Below are 21,491 nucleotides of genomic sequence, written 5' to 3'. Positions count from 1 at the left end.
TGCTCCGGGAACCACAGCGCGTTGCCCACCAGCGTCACGGCCGGTATCTTCCCAGGAACACGTCACATCACACGCTACCGATCACTTGCCATTCCGGTCGCACTGGCGAGAGTCACGTCAGAGCACTCAACTACAATTCAAACGTATTAACGGGTTCGACCCCAATTTACTCAAATCCCAATATCGAATTTGAATCACAAAGAGCACTTTGAAGACACCCTAGTCAGAATTAAAATTTTGTACAAGATTGAAAATGTAAACCATTTTTTGTTTTCCCCATTCGTACCTTTAACTGTTGGTGTTTTGAACTCCATGAATCTACACATATTGTAAATTTACTTCAATAATTACCTATTAAAATTATAATATCTTGGGGAAATTAATAGGATAGGTACCAAAATAAACACAAATAGACCTAGGAAACTTCAGAATCATGTGTTGAATTTTTTAATTTACTACATTTGTTTCTTCCCCCCCCCCCCCCAAAAAAAAACCCAAATCTTTCAAATACTAGAGATTCAATGATATTCAAGGGTTTGAGAATTCCATGACTTCCCTTTTTAAATGTGATATATACAAGTAACTGAGCACACTTTCTTCTTCAGATATTACTTATTATTATTTTAACCTAGAAGCAATAAAAACTATGTGATGATTGATTGGTATAAACACTCAGGTTCATCTATTGCATTCACTACTCACTATAAGTCTGACCTCTCTGATGATTACCAAACTCTAACTCATAATATGCCTCATAACCAGGTCTCATTTCTGAGTTGCTGGAACAAGTCAGGAGGTACTGTCTGCCATGGTGCCACTAAAGGTTTGATTCAACACAGACCGATTCTAGCATACCGTGGGATCTAACGAACCCATGGGCTAAAGAACAAATGAACGAACTAGGATGATAAGGGGTGATGAAATAAGATTGAAGCTTCGATGGCATGAACTGGAGGGGAAGGCAGCTAAAGGCAGCTCACCCAGCCGGTAATCCAATCTTCCTGAGCTGAGGACCAAGCCACGGTGTCCGAGGTAGGGTGGCTAGAAAAACTGTGATTAAAAAATTCCCTGATTTTTTTCCCCTGACTTTTCCAGACTTGGAAAAACATTTTCCCTGACTACCCAAATTTGTTAGTCATCAATAACTATACGAAAATTAAAATTCAAAATCAAGACTCATAAATAGAGACCTGAAATTTTCGCGATCGCGATAACGCGAAAAATAACGCGAATTTCATTGATTTTCGCGAAATAATACGATTTCGTCTAGTTTTCTGTATACACGCGAAATTTTAAGAAATGTACGGTAACAAACTTGGTTTCATCTTGAGTTCGCCGGCATCGCCATTGTCAGAACTAAAACTAACCAACCTTAGCGGTAGCCTGCCACTGTTTACGTTTCGAAAATCACATACTTTACATGTATATATGGAAGAACGAAATATATTGCTGCTAAGATGTGACCACAACACAAAATAAACATAATGTACGCAACCACAACTCCACGTCATACATGAGCGATACTGTTGATGTAATGGCTGGAAGGAGGCGGCAAGTTGTGAGCAAGCGGAACCAGCTTGGCCAACCCTTCAGCAAGAAATGTCCGTAAGAAAATGTCATTTGGACCGTATTTCCCGATCCAGGTCCGTACATGAATTTTTTTTTTACGATTATATTAATAAAACTATTGCACAATAATGACTTCGTGATTTAATTTTGCCATGAAATAGAATTACGAAATAAACGAATTAAAATCTTGTTCTCACACAACGCAGTTATGGAATAAACGATTTGTGACGCCACAAAAGATTGCATGCTGGGAAGAATCAGCTTTTATTCCACAAACAACCGGCACTGGCAGTCATGCGCACGTCTGCCGTAAGGATCAATGCTATGTGTTTGTAACGCGATTCCAGCTGAAGTATAAGATAAACACCGTACAACCATACATTGCCACTTCTTTCGTTTAATGTATCGTATTTTATTGCTGCATGGGAACATTAAAATAAAATAACTTGAGTTTGTGTAACAATATGCCGAAAAATGCTGCAAGTGCGCGGCAACGTGCCGACGATTTCAAAAGCGACGGGCTATATGCACCCGATACGGCGACGTTAATGTGCAAATTTTGTAATTGTAAAGTCGCATTTGAGAGAAAAGACACAGTGATAAAGCACACTAAGAGCGAAAAACACATAACTAAAAGAAAAAAATATGATGATGGGTGTGCTGATAAAAAAATTCAGAGCTCTGTTGCAGAGTGCTTTGGTAGTGCTAAACGTAAAAAAGCAGACGTCGAACATTTGGCACTGAGGACAACAGAGGCCTTCGCTAAAGCTAACATACCTCTTCAAAAATTGGATGATCCTAACATAAGGGCATGGTTAAATGAATTTGTGGAAGGTTCTGGAGACATGCCTTGTGTCAAAACACTGAGGGAAAAGTATGTTCCTAAACTTGCTGAATACCACTTTGAAAACGTGATGGAAATTTTTAAAGATAAACTAATTTTTATCTATTCGGATGAGACTACAGATAGTCAGGGAAGATGTGTTTTTGTGGTACTCTTTCTAGTGCTCCAAGAACCAGTAGGCGAACCTCAGGTAGTAGTAGCTTCAGTTAATTTTCTTGCAAAAGCGGATGCAACCACATGTGCACAAGTTATTTCAGAATGTGTAAATAAGTATGCAATTTCATACAAGAACATCAGAGGTTTGGTTACAGACTCAGCTCGCTACATGACAAAGTGTGTCAACAGCTTGCAAGTTCTGTATGGAGATCACGTACTCCATATTCAGTGCTGGGCCCACAAAGTTGCCCTAGTAGGAAATGTGTTGTCATGTGAACTTGTTGAGGTAAACAATGTCGTAGTGAAGGTAAAGTCTGCCTTTTTAAACACTCGCAAGAGGAAACACCAATATTTGCAATATTTGCGAGAATAAACAGTGAAACCAGATAAATTGTTTCCAATGCCAGTCAATACTCGTTGGAATTCATGGTTTCGTGCAGTGTTCTACCTGGCTGAATATTTTTTGGAAATCATTAACTTTTTCAGAAATAGTGACTTTCAGGAAACTAACAATGCAGGAATTAAGTATCTGATCATGCTTTCAGACAAAGAAGTATCCGTAATTTTAGCACAGTGTATTTTTGTACAGCAGCATGCTTCTGAAATAATGGATCTGCTAACGAAACTTGAAGGGTCTAAGTACCCTACATCACATACTCTGTATGGGGATCTGGAAAATATACAAAAAGGTTTGGACTGTGCAGCAAAGGGTATATTTTCCAATACGTTCGAAAACAGTAGTGTCCTCAAAAATTTGAACACCACTGACATTGCACACGTGAAGCACAACTGCCAAAAAGCCACAACACTGTGCATGAACAAACTGCAGACACTCATGAACAGTGATCCTTGTGCACATGTTTACAGGTCATTGAACCAGCTTTTCAACCCTAAGAACATTCTGCTTAACAAAACTGAAAACATAGTTACACAACTAAAATCCATTGCTGACCTGAAGATGATAGACAGTGTTGACCTTTTTAAAGGGTACCAGTCTCTAAAAGATGCAGCAGAGTCACTGTGCAGAGCTGGTGAAGTTGTTGATGTAGTGAAAATTCTCACTGCACTGACAACTGACTGTCAACAGTTTGCTTCAGCTGTGCTTAAATCAATATGGATGCCTACAAATAATGTTGAGAGTGAGAGGTTGTTGAGTCACTACAATATTGTTGTTTCAGATAGACGGCAGAACTTAAAAGAAGAGAATATTGAAGTGTTTGCAATGCTCTCCTTTGATGATTGATATATATATATATATATATTTTTTAAAAGAATTTTATGCAACAGTTATGTTAAGCTAATGTGTGTGTAAAATTTTTACAAGGAAATTATTAACACATAGTGTTTAATAGTGGAATGAAATGTTTTTGTGGTTCTACATATGATGAACAGTTCTTTAATTTCTTATATTATGTACTGAACAATGCATTAAGCAACCAAGTGACTAAAAAATTTCTGTATGGAAGTTTCACAGTCAGTGGTGAGCAATTTTTATGTACAACTGGAAATTTAATGTTTTCATTGTTATTTATTTTTGGTTTAAGTAAATGTAAAGAGTGTGTTTAAATTAGGATAATTATAAGCTATGCCAAAGAAAATTAATTACGTAACAAATATTAAGCCTATACAGTTAAACTCTATTTAATTTAATTATACAGATAAAAAAATAACACCGCTTTTTTACACCGCTTTTTGGCAAAAATAATACCGCTTTTGGCCAAAAATAACACCGCCAATTTCAGGTCTCTACTCATAAACATACCAAACTTCAATATTGCAACAGGCATATAGATTATTTTAGCATACTACAGCCAATAGCCCTGAAGTAACCGTGGGCGGTCAAAGTGCTGATATACTTATGACCAAAATTAATAGGAGAAAAACTTTAAAAATAGATTCTGGTTGAAAAAGGGGAAAGAAAGAATGTGTACATGGAATTTGTACAAATCACTGATCCCACTTATAACTTCAATTTTTCAGTAACCTTATCATCACAAAAATTCCCTAACTACTACCTGAGAAATTTCCTAACAATTTCCTGACAGTTCTATGACTACCTAAAAAACTTCCTGACTATTCTTTGACCACCTTATAAATCTCCAGATTTCTCTGTAAAAAAAAATTTCCCCAATTTCCCCCCGACTACCTGAGAAATTTCCTGACTATTCCCTGACCACCTAAGAAATTTCACAACATTTCCCCCTGAGTACCTACCTAAGAAATTCCCTGACAACCTAAGAAATTTTACCGACTATTCTCTGACCACCCTCGAAATCTCCTGACTTTTCCGTAACATATTTTCCAACCTTTCCCTGACTACCTGAGAAATTCCCTGACTTTTCCCTGACTATCTAAGAAATTCCCTGACTTTTCCTTGACTATCTAAGAAATTCCCTGACTTTTCCCTGACTATCTAAGAAATTCCCTGACTTTTCCCTGACTACCTGAGGAACTCCCCGACTCCTCCGTGTCCCCGGTGGCCGCCCACCTTCCTGTGCAGCTCCCACAGCTGGCGCAGCAGCCTGCGCTCGGACACGCCGAACAGGCGGAAGTGCAGCACGTGGACGGCGGCGGCCTTGACCCAGAGCGCCGCGGCGTCGCCGTGCAGCTGCTCGGCGGGCCGGGCCTCCAGCGCGGCCAGCGACGCTCGCACGTACAGCTGGAGCTCCTCTCCCAGCAGCCCGTCGCGGTTCCCGTCCGCCCGCATGCCGTCCGCGACCTGCTCCACCGCCCGCTGCCACACGCACGCCCGCGCCTCTGCCGACACCGCTTCTTTCATTTTTTTATTTTAATTGAAAGCAAAAAAAGTATGTTTAAGGAACATTGTGTATTGTGTTCGGAAACGGAAGGACAAGAGACAGATGCGTGACTGAGCAGTGTCAATTTTTTAGAAATTTTTTTTTTTTTGTGCTGAGACATTCTGGTGTGTTCTGCACGTTATTCTTATGATGGGAAAAACTGCAAATGTCCGCTTCCACCAGAGACAGGAAAATTACCATGTTATTTCATCAGCCAGTTAGAAAAAACTTTGCAATTTTTCATGTTTATTTTTTTGCAGGAAAAACCTCTTTGCGAGGATTAAGAAATTTGTATACTGTTGTGTCCTTGTGAGTGCTGTGTTTTGATTGGTCGGTGAGGTCAAGCACCTGCCTCTTCTGCGTGGTGGAGGCAGATTCGTAGTCTCATCTTTAGTCATTGCTTGGGCAGTGGCGGATTTACAAATTTTAGGTATAGGCTGTAAAGTTTTTGCCGCCCTTCCCTCTACAATTTTCATGTCCCAGATTATTTTTACAATCCCACAATTTCGTTGAAATTGCACGTAAAATAATTTTTGGGTATATTTTTTAACTAATCAAAGCTCAATCATGCATGCTACTTACACAATAATGTACATTTGGTAAACGTGAATAAATAATCTTTATTGCGCTTACAAACAGTTAAAAATAATCAACTCAGTCAAGTTATAAAAGTTTGTTACAATACCTTTCTGCACGATTTTTTGTTGGCAAAGTCATTGATGATATCGTCGTAAGTAATCTTGTTCATTATATACAAACCATCAAGTTCGCAGACTCCAACCAGTAGTAGGACTGGCTTGTATGGGTTGATAGTGGGAAGAGAGAAATACCTTTTCTATAATTTCGCTCTTTTCACTCATTCAAAGTGTGGGCAGAGGAATGTACAATGACAAGGGAGAGGGGAAAGTCATGGGCAAAATTTGTTGCAGACTTCTATCTGTAAAACATCAGAAAACAGAAAACTGTCCTGCAGAAATCTTTTTGATTTCTATGAGATAGCACAAGAAAAAAAAATTGGTCCCCAAATTTGCTGCCCTAGGCTCAAGCCTACTCAGCCTGCTGGTAAATCCGCCACTGCGCTTGGGCATCTGCGAGATTAGCTGTGCTAAGGGGCGGCTTGCCTAATATAAAGTAGAGATGAGAAGAATTTCACGCCTGTGGTCCGGGCCATGCTGAGGAACATTGTTTCGGACATTTTTAACTAGAAGTTTCTGACTACAGGCGGCAGAGTAGGCCCTGTTGGAGCCGTTTAAGTGAATCTGTCCCGACACCTAGCAGGCAAAGGTCCATTGTCCAATTTTACAGTGCATCGCAAGCGATTGCAAGATTTTTGTGAGCAAACTATCATGCCCAAGTGATGAACCAATTTGACCGCAACTTTATAGTTGTTTCGAGACTGTGGTTCTGCGTCGTAAAATGGCGGGTTATATTTCAGTGTTTGAAAAAAAAAAGAGAACATAAATCGATAAAGCTTTATTCGTGACTTCTTTTATTTATTCAACGGAATCTTCAAGGCAAACCAACATAACCTCAAAAAGTTAAAATCTATGGAACTGGTGCAGAGAAAAAACTATTCAAATGTTTCATGTGTGTGCGATTCAGGCCAGAGCCAGCCGGTGAGGTCTGGGAACCCTGGAGAGGAGACCCACCTGGAATATCTTCCCCGTGAGCAGGCTGGTCTCCAGGTCGGCCAGCAGGCCCTCCAGCAGCGCCAGCTTGCCCGGGGGGACGCCCACGCGGGACGGGTCGTGGCGCACCGACTTGACGGTCTGGCGGTAGAGCGCCCAGTGCTCGAGCAGGACTGCGTGGCCGCAGAGGGTCTCGTCCAACGTCGCCAGCACCAGCAGCAGGTCGGCCAGGTGATCAACCACGTCCTGCGGCGACACGCTCCCCCCCTTCACCGCGCCTCCGGTGCACACACCCACAGACATTACAGTCCCGCTAATCCGGAAAAATTTTACGGTAAAAAAAAAACATCAATTGTTTTTGACGTGACAACGTCTAATAAATCGATGAACGCCGGCTGCACGCACGAAAAAGTGTCCCGTTACGCACATTGTTCCATTACGTTGTGTCCCGTTACGCTCATTGTACGCTTGCGCCGCATCTATCTGTCTTCCACCCGGTTGGAACAACCATCAATTTGACTTTTTCGAGGCACATTAAACTTGAAACACTCCCATTCGTTTCCTACTTTTCCTATCATTGTCCTATCCTTAACAGAATAACACAGATTGGAAGAAGTTAAACAGCAAACATGTTTAAAAGTTATAGTTAAAATAATCTGTTCGTTAAAGTAATAAACATATTTGAATTAATGAGTGCAAATAAAAGTAAATTTATCAATAAAATTGTAGATTTCATTTCACTCCTTCTTTGTATCCATACAAAATAGTGATAATTCAATAAAAAAGGTTCAATTTTATTCATAAAAGTATGTAATAATTTCATTAATGTTTTGTTATAACGTTATCACGTTAAACTATCATCCGTAAACCGACTTTACAGACAACCATTTGTTATAAAAAAAATAATTTATTGATGTCGTGCCCCAATTAGCAATATGTTTAATGATGTATTGGTTTTAAAAGTATTACAGGATTATAGATTTATATTTTACTAACGCTCTTGAATTACGGTAGTATTCGGCTAATCCAAAAATATGGTAATCCGTACAGGTCTCTGCCTCAATTAGTTCAGCTAAGTGGCACTCCTCTCTGTGTGTTTGTGCAGTGTGCAGTGTGTGTTTTGTGTGTTTATTGTGTGTGTTTGTGTGAGTGTGTTTATACATTACAATTCTTGCGGTGGTAATCATTTTTAACGTATATCCATTATGGGTGTTATAAATATTTTTTAAATAATCTTGTTTTGGAGAAGAATGATTTGAAAAATTATGTTGGACATACGCCGCTTACTTTAAATCACTCGCTTCGCATCCACTTGTTGAAGAATTGAAAGTCGAGATGCCCGTTTGGAAGGGACTGACACTCGCGTGAGCCGGACGCCCCACTCGAGGGACAGAACTGTCGTTTTCCGTCCCGCCTGGAGAATGCGTGAGGTGAGGTGAGATGAGATGGGATGTGGAGCAGCGATGGAATGAATCGGCGGGGGAAAACGGGACCATCCCACGGGCCACGGCAGCGTCCAATCACATTTCCCACGTGTGGAAATAAGAGTAGTTGGACCCCGTCGTGAATCGAGCCCTGGTCACCTCGGTGGGACGCTAGTTTTCCGAAAACTCAACTACTGCACCTCCTAAATCCACCCGTTCTGAAATCCAATTCTAGAAATGATTGTTAAAAGAGAACCTCGAAAAGGAATCTTAGATACTGAAAGCTAGGAATAAAATAATACTACATGAGCAAAAACACAGAAATTTTATATTTTGCAGAAAAAATCAACCCATTAAATTTAATTTTGAATCATTTTTACATGTTTATGATAAAATCAATTTCTTCGTGGCAAAAATTAGGGCTGGGCCGATACCACTTTTCACCGATTCCACCGATAGCGATTCTTATGGGCCGATACTGCCGATACTCGATGCCGATACTAACCAAAGAAATGTTTGTGTTATGAAAGGATATTTTACTTATAAAGTATTTTTTAATTTCATATTAAGTATTTGGAATTTCCTATCTCCGCAGACTGTAATGAAAAGAGGACGTAAAAGAGCGTATAATGAAAGTTATTTCAGATTTTTAAAATTTTTTTTGACGATAATCCGTACACTACATATTTACCAAAAATTGAAATCCTGCACAACCTTTTGTTACAGTTGAATTAGACATGCCAAATGCACTGACATGCATTGGAACAGTACCAGTCCATGAGAAATAATTGGCAGGATTTGCATTTTGTGTGTACTTTTTCCCCTAATAGCTGGACATATTCAAACCCAATTATAAAATAATGTTCAACTGTTCAACATACACTACCTACAGTTTTTTTTCAAATAGTCAAGAATGTTTGCTTGAACTTTCCTTTGAGAAATGTCTTTCATAACTTTGCAATGCTGATACCCACACGCTTTTGGGTACTCATAACTTCTACGGTTAGGCCTACCTACATATGCTGCCGTAATACACTAAATATAAAAATATAAACTAGTTATCCACGTCGTCACGTCGCCATTAAACAAACTTCACGAAACGTCACAAAATGTTCACTAGCGTCGGAAACTGTGTGCCACTAGATCTGTTAAATAAATGTTGTATACGTATTACATTTGTGTACAATTGCGAAAGATGTTAATTTGAAATGATGTTTACAAACAAATTATGGGTTAGGTCATTGAAACAGAAAACAAACGGTAACATAAACGCATTAGTAGTCGTTGGCCATCGTATAATCCACGTTTTATGTACCTAGCCAGATATGGCCGCCATCGGCCAATATCCATTGCTACAAATTCAAACGCGAAAATAAGCATTTTGTAGGATAAATATTATTGAATCGTTTTTTTCTTAGTTGAAAAAGTTAAGCGTTTTTTATATTTATAACTCTTGATTATTCCGCATAAATGTTATGTTGCTACACCAATCACACAAAAAACGGACATTTTTTTATACGAATAAAATTTCTATCCGCACGGTTACCAGCACTGCACCTGCCATTTTACTCAACGAAATAAAGAAAACGTCTGTAAACAATTTCCACAAGACCTTTTGTTAAACAAAGCTATAGAATTGTGAATGAAATGAGAAAATGTTTAATATTTTGTATAATAATATCGGAAAAAAGATGCGTATTAACGAGAAATTACAGTCCAGGGCTTTGAAAAACGTACGTTATATATTTATTATGCCTATTAATTTGCATGGCGTTTCAAGACCGGTGGCTTTATACGTTATACTGGATTGTACGTTGACAAGAGACGTACTAGAGAGAATTTGCTGTAACACAGTTTAAGAACTTGGACTGAGGTATCGGCGCGAAGAATCGGCAATTATTTTACAGATGCTGCCGATGCCGATACTCTGAATATCGGCCGATACTTAAGAATCGGAATCGGCATCGACCCAGCCCTAGCAAAAATGTCATTGTGCTAAACAAACCCTGCCAGAGCACTGTAGTTGGTGGCAGGCACAAACATATTTCTTTTAATAGTTTCTGTAGAGATTAATAACATAGTTCTGGTCAACTACATATCATCATCCTTAGATTGCAGTTTGCATTCAAATAGACATTTACTCTCTCTTCCCAATATATTACATTGGTTATTAGTGTTTTCCTTGTTTCAATGTGCTCTGTTATTAGATGTACCCACAAAGCACAAACATTTTCGATACATTATTAATGAAAAGAAAATTTGTTTTGATGTATTTGAAAAAAAAAATATTTTTAAAAGGAAAAATGGAATTAGAATTTTAGGGATATATTTTCTTGATGTAAGCTTTTGGACATACACCATTGCTAAGCACATGTATGTTTGTAGAAGAAAACTAAAAAAAACACAAATGACAAAAACACAAATTAAGCAAAAAATTGCTGTTGTCAGGATATAAACACCACACAATACTTCACAACAGGAATATGGTCAACAAACAAAGAAAAACGGACTAACAGAACGAAAAAAAAAACCTACAAATGATGACAGCACAAAAATACAGAACCCAAAAAATTCAACACAACAGTTGAAACATGACAAAAACACAGCAAAAACGAAAAGACGAAACAAACACAATAGTTTTCCAAAAAAACAGAAGAGAACGAAAAAAAAAACCCACAAATAATGACAGAACAAAAATATTGAACCCAAAAAAATTCAGCACAATAGTCAAAACGAGACAAAAATACGACAAAACGAAAAGACAAAACAAACATAAACAGTTTTCTAAAACAGAAACAAGCGACGTTTTGGGAACTGCTATCTGCTCCCATCCTGAGGACGTTCTGTTAGTCCTGTTAGTCCTGTTAGTTCTGTTAGTCCAAAAATATTTTAATTACTATTCGTTCAACTAAAAACAAATCACAATCAACAAATATCAACAGCATGATCCATCTTGTGGGGTTCAGCCAGCGTTTGCAACGTACGTGCAAAAAAAATGGGTTTATTTACGACATCACATTAGACACCTCTTAAATTATCAGTGTTTCTCTACTATATTGTGCATGTATTATACATGTAAACCTTCCTCTTGAATCACTCTATCTATTAAAAAAAACCGCATCAAAATCTATTGCGTTGCATACGTAGGGGACAGACAGACGGCGGGAAGCGACTTTGTTTTATACTATGTACATGGACACACTGGGCATGTTCCACACGGCCGGTGACGGTCGGGAACCGGCCCCCACCTGGAAGTGGACGTCGGCGGAGCTCATGACCTGCGCGGCCGGCACGGGGGAGTAGTAGGCCGCCAGCTGCCGCACCGTGCACAGCGCCACCTGGCCGCAGCGCTGCACGAAGCACCACAGGTTCTGCAGCAGCGGCAGGAACCTGCTCAGCTGCAGCTGGGCCGCTTCGTCGGGCGAGCCCTCGTCCACTGCCGCCACCGGCAAACAATTTTGAAATGGTTTTTATGCCGGTATTTAACGTTCTGATTTATTTGAAGGCTAAAAGTATGTTTAAGGAACATTGTGTATTGTGTTGGGAAACGGAAGGACAAGAGACAGATGCGTGACTGAGAAGTGTTACAGTGAAATACAAAGCAAGGAAACACAGATACTGACCAATTTATGCTGTCATTACAACCTGTTTTAGGCAAAAAATGGTCACAAAGGAACCTTCGAGTTCTCAGGAAGTATTTGAGATAAAAATCTAAAATTTTAAAATTTTAAGTGGCCTTTTGTCACCTAACAATTGAACCAATTTTTATTAAAATAAAAAAAAAACATGAACTGACATGGAATGACCCTCCTTCAAAAACAACGGGTTTGTGGCTGCAAGTGCGTGGATATCCCAGGGAGGTCAGGGGGCCATACAACCCCCCCTCCCCCTCCAGCGTTGGAGACTCTCATCTTCTGTTCCATTTTCACGCTAAAGTCTCAGACGCTAGGATTCTGCAGACTGCCAAGAAATCTGATACTTTCTTCAAGGCATTTTGAATGAAACAAAAAAAAAAATCAACTATTTATTTTACTTGCAGAACTGTTTTCTTGGCAGAAGATTATTAAAGTTTGACAACACAATCAAACACTAAGAATGTTGAGCACTCGATAACATATTCATATGCTCATCTTCCGTTTCATTTTTCACATAAAAGTCTCAAACGCTCTGGTGTTGTACACTGCCGAGAAAGCTGAGATTTTCTTCGAGGCATTTTGAATCAAACAAAATTTTCAAAAAGATTAAAAAAAAATTCAACTAAATATTTCACTTGAAGAACTTTTTTCTTGGAAGAAGACTATAAGTAACTATGTCAACACAATTTGGAAAAAAAAAAATTAAGGATGGCAATATCAGCTTTCTTTTGTTAAGAAAATTATTTATACTTATATATCTATGGAACTACCAGTATTGTTTCCCACTTCCTACCGTATTGCATTGCATCACCCGCCCACACTATTACGTCATTTTCACTAAGCATTCTTTCTGACATTTTTTCTTTATATTTGGCTCATAAGGGCATAGCATCATGTTAAATAGCCTACAAATTTCCTCAAGAATTGGACTATCAAATGCATAAAGATTTTTTCAAATCTGACTCGTTGTTTTTAGAGATTAGCGAGTTTAAACAAAAAAAAACGTTCAGCTTTATTATATTAGTATAGATTACTGACACTGTTTAAAATCCAATATTTTGTTGATTTCCCTGAGTTTTCCAGGTTTTCAAGACACTTTTTCAAATCACTGAGTTTCCCCTGCTCTCCAGATTATTCCTGTCTGTGGGAACCCGCACTTTCTTTGTGAATAATAACTGCAGCATGAAGTAATGAGCAATGCAAAAATGTTGTTACATCAAACTAACAAGCATGTTCTCTAGGTTACAATTAAGCTCTTACTTCCTATTGCTCAACTTCTCAAAAAACAATAAAACACAATTTTGTTAGTAAACAAATGTTTTTGTGTTTGTCAAAAAATAAAATGTAACAAGAGCTGGGTAATTTTTTTTTCTCTCTTTCTTCCCTAAATTTTTCCATTTTTTTTTAAAAAGGAAGAAAGTGGGTGATATCATGTTTAGTTAATTGTATTCATAAAATCTTTTGTGTCTACAAATTTTAAGGCAAGTCAATACAATAATATTGTTACGAGCATACTAGAGGCAGGGCCACGAGGCATGCTAGCGGGACTGCTAGCCAATCAGATGGCCCATTAGTCCCCGAGTGGGGTGCGGTCTACTAGCAGGATACATGCCTAACCAGATTAGCAATGGCTCCTTGCTACTCTCCCCCCCCCCCTTTTATGCTTCCCCATTCCTCCTCCATGTTCTCTGAATGATTCTTGCAACGGAGAACAAAAATTTAAAACATTATTATTGTCATATGCTATTTAATGTTGTGTGTCGTAGGCACACTACAAGAATGTACAAGAAAGATTAATACACAAACACACAGAAAAAAAAAAAAACAATCCAGAATCAGCTGAGGTACAAATGTTAAATGCCTAGACAGCACAAAAAAATTCAGTGTAAGGAATTTCACAAAAAAAAAATCACAGCATAGACTGATAATGTTCGGACTGATTCCTTACACAATTTTTCTCTTCCGTGATGTCTATGCATTTAAAATTTGAAATCAGCTGATTAGGTATGGTTTTCTGTGCGTTTGTGTATTCATCTTTCTTGTGCATTCTTGCTGTTTCTCTATGACACATCTTGTAAACTACCAACGGTGCTTGTTCAAAAAAGCCTCACTAACTGCTGTACTCCGAGACCAGAGCCTTCTCACCTCCTTCTCCGTAGAACAGCACGGCGTTGAAGTACTTGGTGCGGGCCTCGGCCCTCAGCCGCCTCGTCTCGGAGCACAGGGACGCGAACACGATCAGCACCTTGTTGAGCACCTTGTTGTCCGTGCTGATCAGCTCCAGCAGCGTCGTGTGCTCGTGCAGGTCGTACTGCGAACCAGGCGGCCGACACTCCACACCGAGCAACGAGACACGTTTCACAACAGCTCAACCTTCAATCCAACCTTGCTTTCAAGCTGTTGAAATGTACATATTCTTAAGATACTAAACATTTTATTTATTTTAAAAAAATATGAAACCTTAAAATAGTTACTTCTTTTAAATATGAAAAACTAATTTTTTTTATTCCATGTTGCATGTGTTGAATGTTGATTATAATTTAATAATAATAATTTTTTATTAAATAATAATAATATAGCATATCATTTATAATGCAAATAAAATATACATACGGAAATATAACCTCAATTATATAAATACTCGTGAAAATACATGTGAAAAAATTTTCAAACAGAATTTCTATCAGTAATATTTACTACAATTAATTATTTTTCATTATATGAACCAGTATAAATATTGAAACCTAAAGTATAAGATTTAAGAGCACATATATATAATTTTTATTTGTTTTGACATGCGACAAGCTGCGAACGTCTATAACCCGAACGTCGTCAGCCCCTCTCTTCCTAAACATGTGTGCGGACTGCCACAGATGGCCGAGATGGCCAGTGCCATCCTGCCGCGGTCGCGTCGTCTGTTGCTAGGGCAATCACGCCAGCGTCTCCGGTTGCTCGGGGCAACTACGCCGAGCCTCCCTGGCCGGCCGCTAGCCCCAGATTACCCCCTCTCCCGCAAGGCCAGCCGAGTGCACACGGCACTACTGCCGGCTGGAGTACCTGGAAGCGGCGGGCCATTCCTGGAATTCCTCCCTTCCCGACGTCACGCCCAGGCCCTAAGGAAAGGAATATAAGGCCGGCCCGTGGCCAGGCCAGTCAGTCGGTGTCCTACAGGCACCGCTGGCAGCCGAGCTTGCTCACCACGCTAATCGCTTTCGCCAGCTTCCAAGTCCATGTGCTAGTAGTGTCTGGTGATCAGAGCGCCGTCCGCCGCAAGTCAAAACCCGAGAGTACGAACCTAAAGTCTGAGCGAGTGTATAAGGAGACAGTCGCACGGTAGCTACGATATTAGTCTGCAAAGTCAGGACCTGCCTAGTTACAGGCCGCAGTGTAGAGAAAGAGAAGCAGTTCTGATCCAATGAGAGAGGGGAAACTGTTACCTTGTACCTAAACGTAGTCAATAAATATGATATACCGAAACTACTTGCTTATCTTTCCCGGGAAGAGGGGATCACCCAGGGAACCAGGGAACCCTGTGTCATCACCACCGTTACAGCCCGCACCATTCCAGAGGGGAAGGCACTGACCAATAACTGCCACCAGCCGCCAACAGGTCGTAAGTAGCCAACACCAGTCGATGTCTTTTTCGTATACAGGCGGGGGCAAGAAGACCCCCCCCCTCAGACCTACAACATCAGACCCTCCAGGCCTTGCCTGATCCCAGTAGAAGGAGAGACGCCCGACGAAGCCCCTAGAGTACACACCAAGGACCGTGACCGGGCGGACGCTGAAAGAAGACAAAGTGCAGCTCCCCCTAGCCGAGCCGCAAAGTTCTCCCTGGCTTGAGACAACCCCAGTTTCCTCCAAAGAGAACTAAACGCCAGCCAAAACCTGACAGGACGACCCTTTATCCAAGGAATCCCAGGGACTGCGGACAGTCGTTTCCAGGGTATCCCCCACTGGGATCATCAGGCCAATTCCACCTACCCTACCGAGGAATTTATGCTAAGGTTAGTCTAGACTACCCAAGTAAACCAGCAGGCAGATATGTAGAGAAATTGTAAGCGTCAGACGCACTCGCTAGAAAGCTGTATGGAAGCATTACGTGACAGTATGTAGCCTTTTTTCCACCCTGTGAAAAAGTTGTTTCATGGTGCGTGCACATCGTAAAAATTCACAATCATAATTTTTTCTTAATGTATTAAAGTAGTATAACTTAAATAATAGTAATGACAATCAAATTAAAACCCAACATGCCGTGTTCAATTTTGTTATAAGCATAAGACAAAATTTAACCATTACATCTCTCTGTGTACCTATTTACATCGTTTGTATACGTCTCTTTATGGTTGGTTTCTCTCTATGTATGTGTGCATTAACACACTAGAGTTATTGCATACAAATTCACCAAATACATGGGCACACACAAAAACTCTCACACAGATTTGGCTTTCCAGTACTTCCTACTACTGACTGTTCACACATTAATAGTAAAATAATTAAATTTATTCTCTATTATTCATTTCAAAATATTAAAACAAATATAAGACTACAATCTCAAGGTACAGCATACATCCTTAAAACTGAAAAACCTACCAGTGTTATTTAAAAAAAAAAAAAATAAAAAATGTATGACTGAACATTTAATCCCCAAACTACAAGTTCAGAGGCAGTTACTGTAGGCTCACCGAGGCTACGGCATTAACCTTCCATACTGGCAGAAAGCACTACATGACAGCTTAACAATAAGCTAACTGTAATATTTTGAGTAATATGACTTTTACTGACAAGATGCTAAGTCGTTTGTACTTATGTTCAATCAAATACCAAATTGGCATAGATTCTGCGAGGTGAAAAAAAGAAGAGGCAATGATTACAGTTCAATGTACAACGTAGCATGCTATATTTTTCAATTAATTGGCCCCTGCTGTGTGAAGGTCGGGCACTAATGTACTAGTGCTTCAACAAAAAAAAGAACATATAACATATAAAAAATTATCTTTAATACTCTTATCTCATATAACTTGTCTGAAAATTGACAGTTTTTAAAAACTGTTCCAGTGGTCCATGTATCCTTACTTCCACAGTTTTTCTGTAAACAGTTTTTGTAAACAACTCCATGCAGCTGTCAGTCTTCGTAAACAAACATCATGCACTGATTTGTAAATGACAGTTGGGAAATGGGTGACACTGGCAATACTTTTGATAACTTTGAATTTGAGAAAACTTACATGGCAAAGCTTGTATACACTGGCCAACAGCTTGATATTATTTACTACCCTGTCTTCTGAATGGTTGGGAACAAAGGAAGTATGTAGACAGTTACAATCCACCCAGATATTTTCTTGGAATGATAAACGGTAGATGGAAAACTACTACAAGAACTCTCTTTGCCTTCAAGGTGGATGGGTTTGAGTCCCCACCTCCGGAAAGAACCAAGTATGCTACCACATGATCAAAATAATTTATATTTTTCAGTTTAACATCAACAATTATAAAATGGAAGCACATTTGGACTCACATTCAAATAAATGAATGCACATTTAGATGCATATTCATCAAAAATAATGAATATTTAGATCTATATTAATCCAATAGAATGCTCATTTAGACACTTATTCCTCAAAATGGTTATGGTTGCAAGTTTGGATGAATATCTTCAAAATGGGCAAACATTTGGAATCATATTCTTCAAAATGGACACACATTTGTGACATAGTCACTAAAATTGATGCTTTTTTGGATGCATATTTATCAAACTGAATGCATATTTAGATGCATATTTATCAAACTTGATGCACATATGGACAAAAATTCATTTAAAATCAATGCACATTTGGAACCACATTCATCTAGGTGGATTAAGTTACATGAATTCATCAAAATTTATGTACATTTGGAAGCACATTTATGAATAATGGATGCATATTTGGATCCCATAGCAATCAAAACTGGTCACATATTTGGATTAACACTCATAGAAATAGATAGGTATTTGTATGCACAAATTGGATGCAGATTCATAAAACTGGCTGCACATGTATATGTATGATGTTTAAAAATTAATGCACTTTTAGAAGCACATATTTTCATTTGGAAGCACATTGTGATGGACATTAAAATTCAATCATTAAAATCAATGAATAATATGATGTATAGGTATTTATCTAAAATGGTCTCACATTTTGACGAATATTCATCTAAATGGATGTGTCTGTGTATGGATTGGATATTCATAAATTAGATGCACATTCATTAATTATGATGGATATTTATATGCTTATTCATCAAAATCGGATGCAAATTTGGATGAACATTTAACAAAAATTAAAGCACGATCATCAAAATGATTGCACATTGAACACTGATTTTTCATAATTGGACGAACATATAGATTGGTATTTACGGAATAAAACACAATGGATGAATCAGAAATATAGGGAAGGTGTTGGCAATGACACTGAAGAAAGAAACCACTTCTGCAAATCCCCCACTCAGTTCCAAATTTCCCAGAATGGAGCATTGCTTTCAGCTGCACGTGAACCAAATAATTTCACTGAGTCATAAAACTTTATGTTAAAAATTATTTACTGAGTATAAATGATCACACTTTTTTCATAATTCATTTTATTCTGTAAATGAATTTGCACTGATGCTTTGTCTTTACTAAGATCTTATGATAAGTAGATTTCCTAAATGCTTAAGGTATGTAGGCTACCTAACACAATAACAGGTTCTATGAAATGTATTACCTAACTAAAAATAAATTAAGGTGGTCAAAAGCAAAGGAGTATAAGTGAATTTTGAATAGTTTAAACAAAAAAAAAAAGCCCCAAAGCCTGCAAAGAGAACACATTTTTTTTTTAAATAGTAGCACAAATCTTAGAGAACACATGCAACCATTTGAGACCAAACAGTTTCCCTTGGCCAACAAACAATTTTTTATAAACATTCAAGATACATAATGCTAACTGACCCATATAACGTATCCAAGATTATCCCTTGATCCAGATGGCATTGATTCTGTGGAACATGATCCTTGCTGTTTTAATTTAGTATGTACTTCGAAACATCCTGGACGTGACCATTTCTTTCGTATTGAACTTACGATCATATTTCTTTGTTACGTGACATTTTTTTTTTATGTCCAGTAATTTTTAACGTGCTAAATTAAAAATATCAAGCATTATGTACTACAGGATTATGTCATCAGGATCGAGAGATAAGTTTGGATGTGTGATACGGAACGATTAGCAAATGAACATTAACGCTCCCGAGATGTGAACATCTTTCGGCACGGCAACGGACCGAAAGGGGTCTATGACCGCCCGGGGTCACCTCAGGCAGGGTTCTAGGCGCGGGGAGAGAGGAAATTTCCGCTTGGGCGATGGAAATTCGCGGCGAACGAAAGCCGCTACGTGTCTGCTCCGGCTTGAACACTGCTGATGGCTATACTTCCACGAAGTCCGTTGGGAGTGACGCCAGTGCTCGCCACAGCTTTTCTAGTCACAAAATCGGGTAGGGTTTTGAGACGCCGGGCCTGACTGGAGCCGGGAATTGTACGAGATGGCTGCTTAACGCAGCTTCGGGAGCTTGAGAGCTGAAGATGTGAATAGGGTTGTGGAGGGGTGGGGAGAAAAGAACACGTTACAAAAAGAATTGACCTGACCGTACACTGGGCTGAAAAAAGCAGTAGGCCAATAAATTTAAGTTTAATTTTGAAAATTAAAAAAAAAAAAAACTCAATTATTATAAAATTTAAAAAGGTGCCTATTATGCACATAATTGGCACAAGATGAAGCTCACCTTCAGGCCCACAGGGTCGGTGAACATGTCCCACGCGTTGTTGACGTAGCCCTCGAGCGCCTCCCGGATGCCGAGCAGCTGCTGGCCGTACTGCTCCAGGAACCGGCCGTACAGTCGCAGCTGGTTCTCCCCGACCATCTCTGCCGACAGCCACCGACAGTCTCACGCACCGCCACCCCGTTAGCTCGCTACCTCACCCAAGACATACAGCGCTGCGAGTCACACAAACAAAGTAAAAAAATTGGTTGTCTGTAAAGTCAGTTTACGGACGATAGTTTAACGTGACGTCATAACAAAACATTGATGAAATGATTGCATACTTTTATGAATAAAATTGAATCATTTTTATTGAATTATCACTATTTTGTATGGATACAAAGAAGGAGTGAAAAAAAATCTACAATTTAATTTATATATTTACTTTTATTTGCACTCATTAATTCAAATATGTTTATTACTTCAACAAAGAGATTACTTTAACATTAACGTTCATACATGTTGGCTATTTAACTTCTTCCAATCTGTGTTATTTTTTTAAGAATAGGACGATGATAGGAAAAGTAGGAAACGAATGGGAGTGTTTCAAGTTGAATGTGCCTCGAAAAAGTCAAATCGATGGTTACAATCGAGTGGAAGAGAGATAGATGCGGCGCAAGCGTACAATGAGCGTAATGGGACACAGTGTAATGGGAGACAGTGTAATGGGACACCGCGTAACGGGACAATGTGCGTAACGGGACACTTTTTTGTGCGTGCAGCCAGCGTTCATTGATTTATTAGACACTGTCACGTCAAAAATATGTTCAATAATTTGCTTCAATAATAAACCTAATATAATAACTACACAATAGAGGTTCACAGCCAGGTCAGCAAAGTAAAATTCCTCCAAGTTCTCCTCTCTCCTGAACTCTAACTAACTGCTCTTTTGGGTCTTCTTTCTGTGTACTTGCACTCCATTCTCCCATTCCCTGCATGTGACCATTCCATCTCATTCTCGCTTTCTCCAAGATCTTGTTCAAGGCCTCGCTTGCACCATCTCATTCTTGATCCTGTCCCGCCCCGTAACAGCCAACACACTCCTCGTAAACTTCATTCCATTGCTCTGATCTTCCCAGCATCTCTGCTCCATGTAACCATGGTGCATAGAAAGTATTGTAAGCACTTGTTTGCATTTTGATGGCATCTCCCTCTCCCATACCAAGTCTCTCACGCCTGTAGGTACAATGCATCTGCTTGTTGTCCTCTCCTTACTATTTCCTTCTTGTTTCTTGTCCCTTCCCTCCAATACACTTCCTGGATACTTGAAGGTTTCTACCTGTTTAAAATCAACACCATCTAATTCACTGCATCTCCTAACTCCATTCACAGTCAAAGCTCACTCTCAAAGCTCCCAATTGTAACAAATATAGCGACGGGATACCTAACAAAGAGTCTTAAAGTTCTCTCTCAATTTTATTATTCGTAATTCTCCTTCAACTTTCTACCACTGAGAGCCCCACTCCTGAGCTTAGTAGTTTTAGCTATCCTCTGAAGATTCGTCACCTTCACTTACCTAACCAGCTGTAATTATCCAGAGTAGGTGCTCTTCTAAAAAAAAAAAATATAAAAAAAAATTCTAAACATTGCATTTTTAG

The 21,491-nt window shown here is 39.1% G+C and overlaps 1 protein-coding gene across 3 annotated transcripts in view; it reads right to left on the bottom strand.

The window, feature by feature from the left end:
• LOC134539791 (WASH complex subunit 4) overlaps nucleotides 1-21,491 on the bottom strand; it is a 74,489-nt gene that overhangs the window by 51,609 nt on the left and 1,389 nt on the right. For all 3 annotated transcript variants that reach the window (XM_063382055.1, XM_063382056.1, XM_063382058.1), the window contains exons 2-7: nucleotides 19,858-19,997; nucleotides 14,200-14,365; nucleotides 11,668-11,855; nucleotides 7,017-7,241; nucleotides 5,058-5,303; nucleotides 1-47 (exon numbers count right to left, since the gene is read on the bottom strand). The exon at nucleotides 1-47 is cut by the window's left edge and continues 139 nt beyond it. In XM_063382055.1, the coding sequence (XP_063238125.1) occupies nucleotides 1-47; nucleotides 5,058-5,303; nucleotides 7,017-7,241; nucleotides 11,668-11,855; nucleotides 14,200-14,365; nucleotides 19,858-19,997 (1,012 nt within the window). The remainder of the gene's footprint in view (nucleotides 48-5,057; nucleotides 5,304-7,016; nucleotides 7,242-11,667; nucleotides 11,856-14,199; nucleotides 14,366-19,857; nucleotides 19,998-21,491) is intronic.

The sequence above is a fragment of the Bacillus rossius genome, chromosome 16, assembly GCF_032445375.1.
Source record: "Bacillus rossius redtenbacheri isolate Brsri chromosome 16, Brsri_v3, whole genome shotgun sequence".
NCBI lineage: Eukaryota > Metazoa > Arthropoda > Insecta > Phasmatodea > Bacillidae > Bacillus > Bacillus rossius.
The sequence above is the reverse complement of the archived record's forward strand: the minus strand, read 5'-3'. Positions and strand labels throughout refer to the sequence as shown.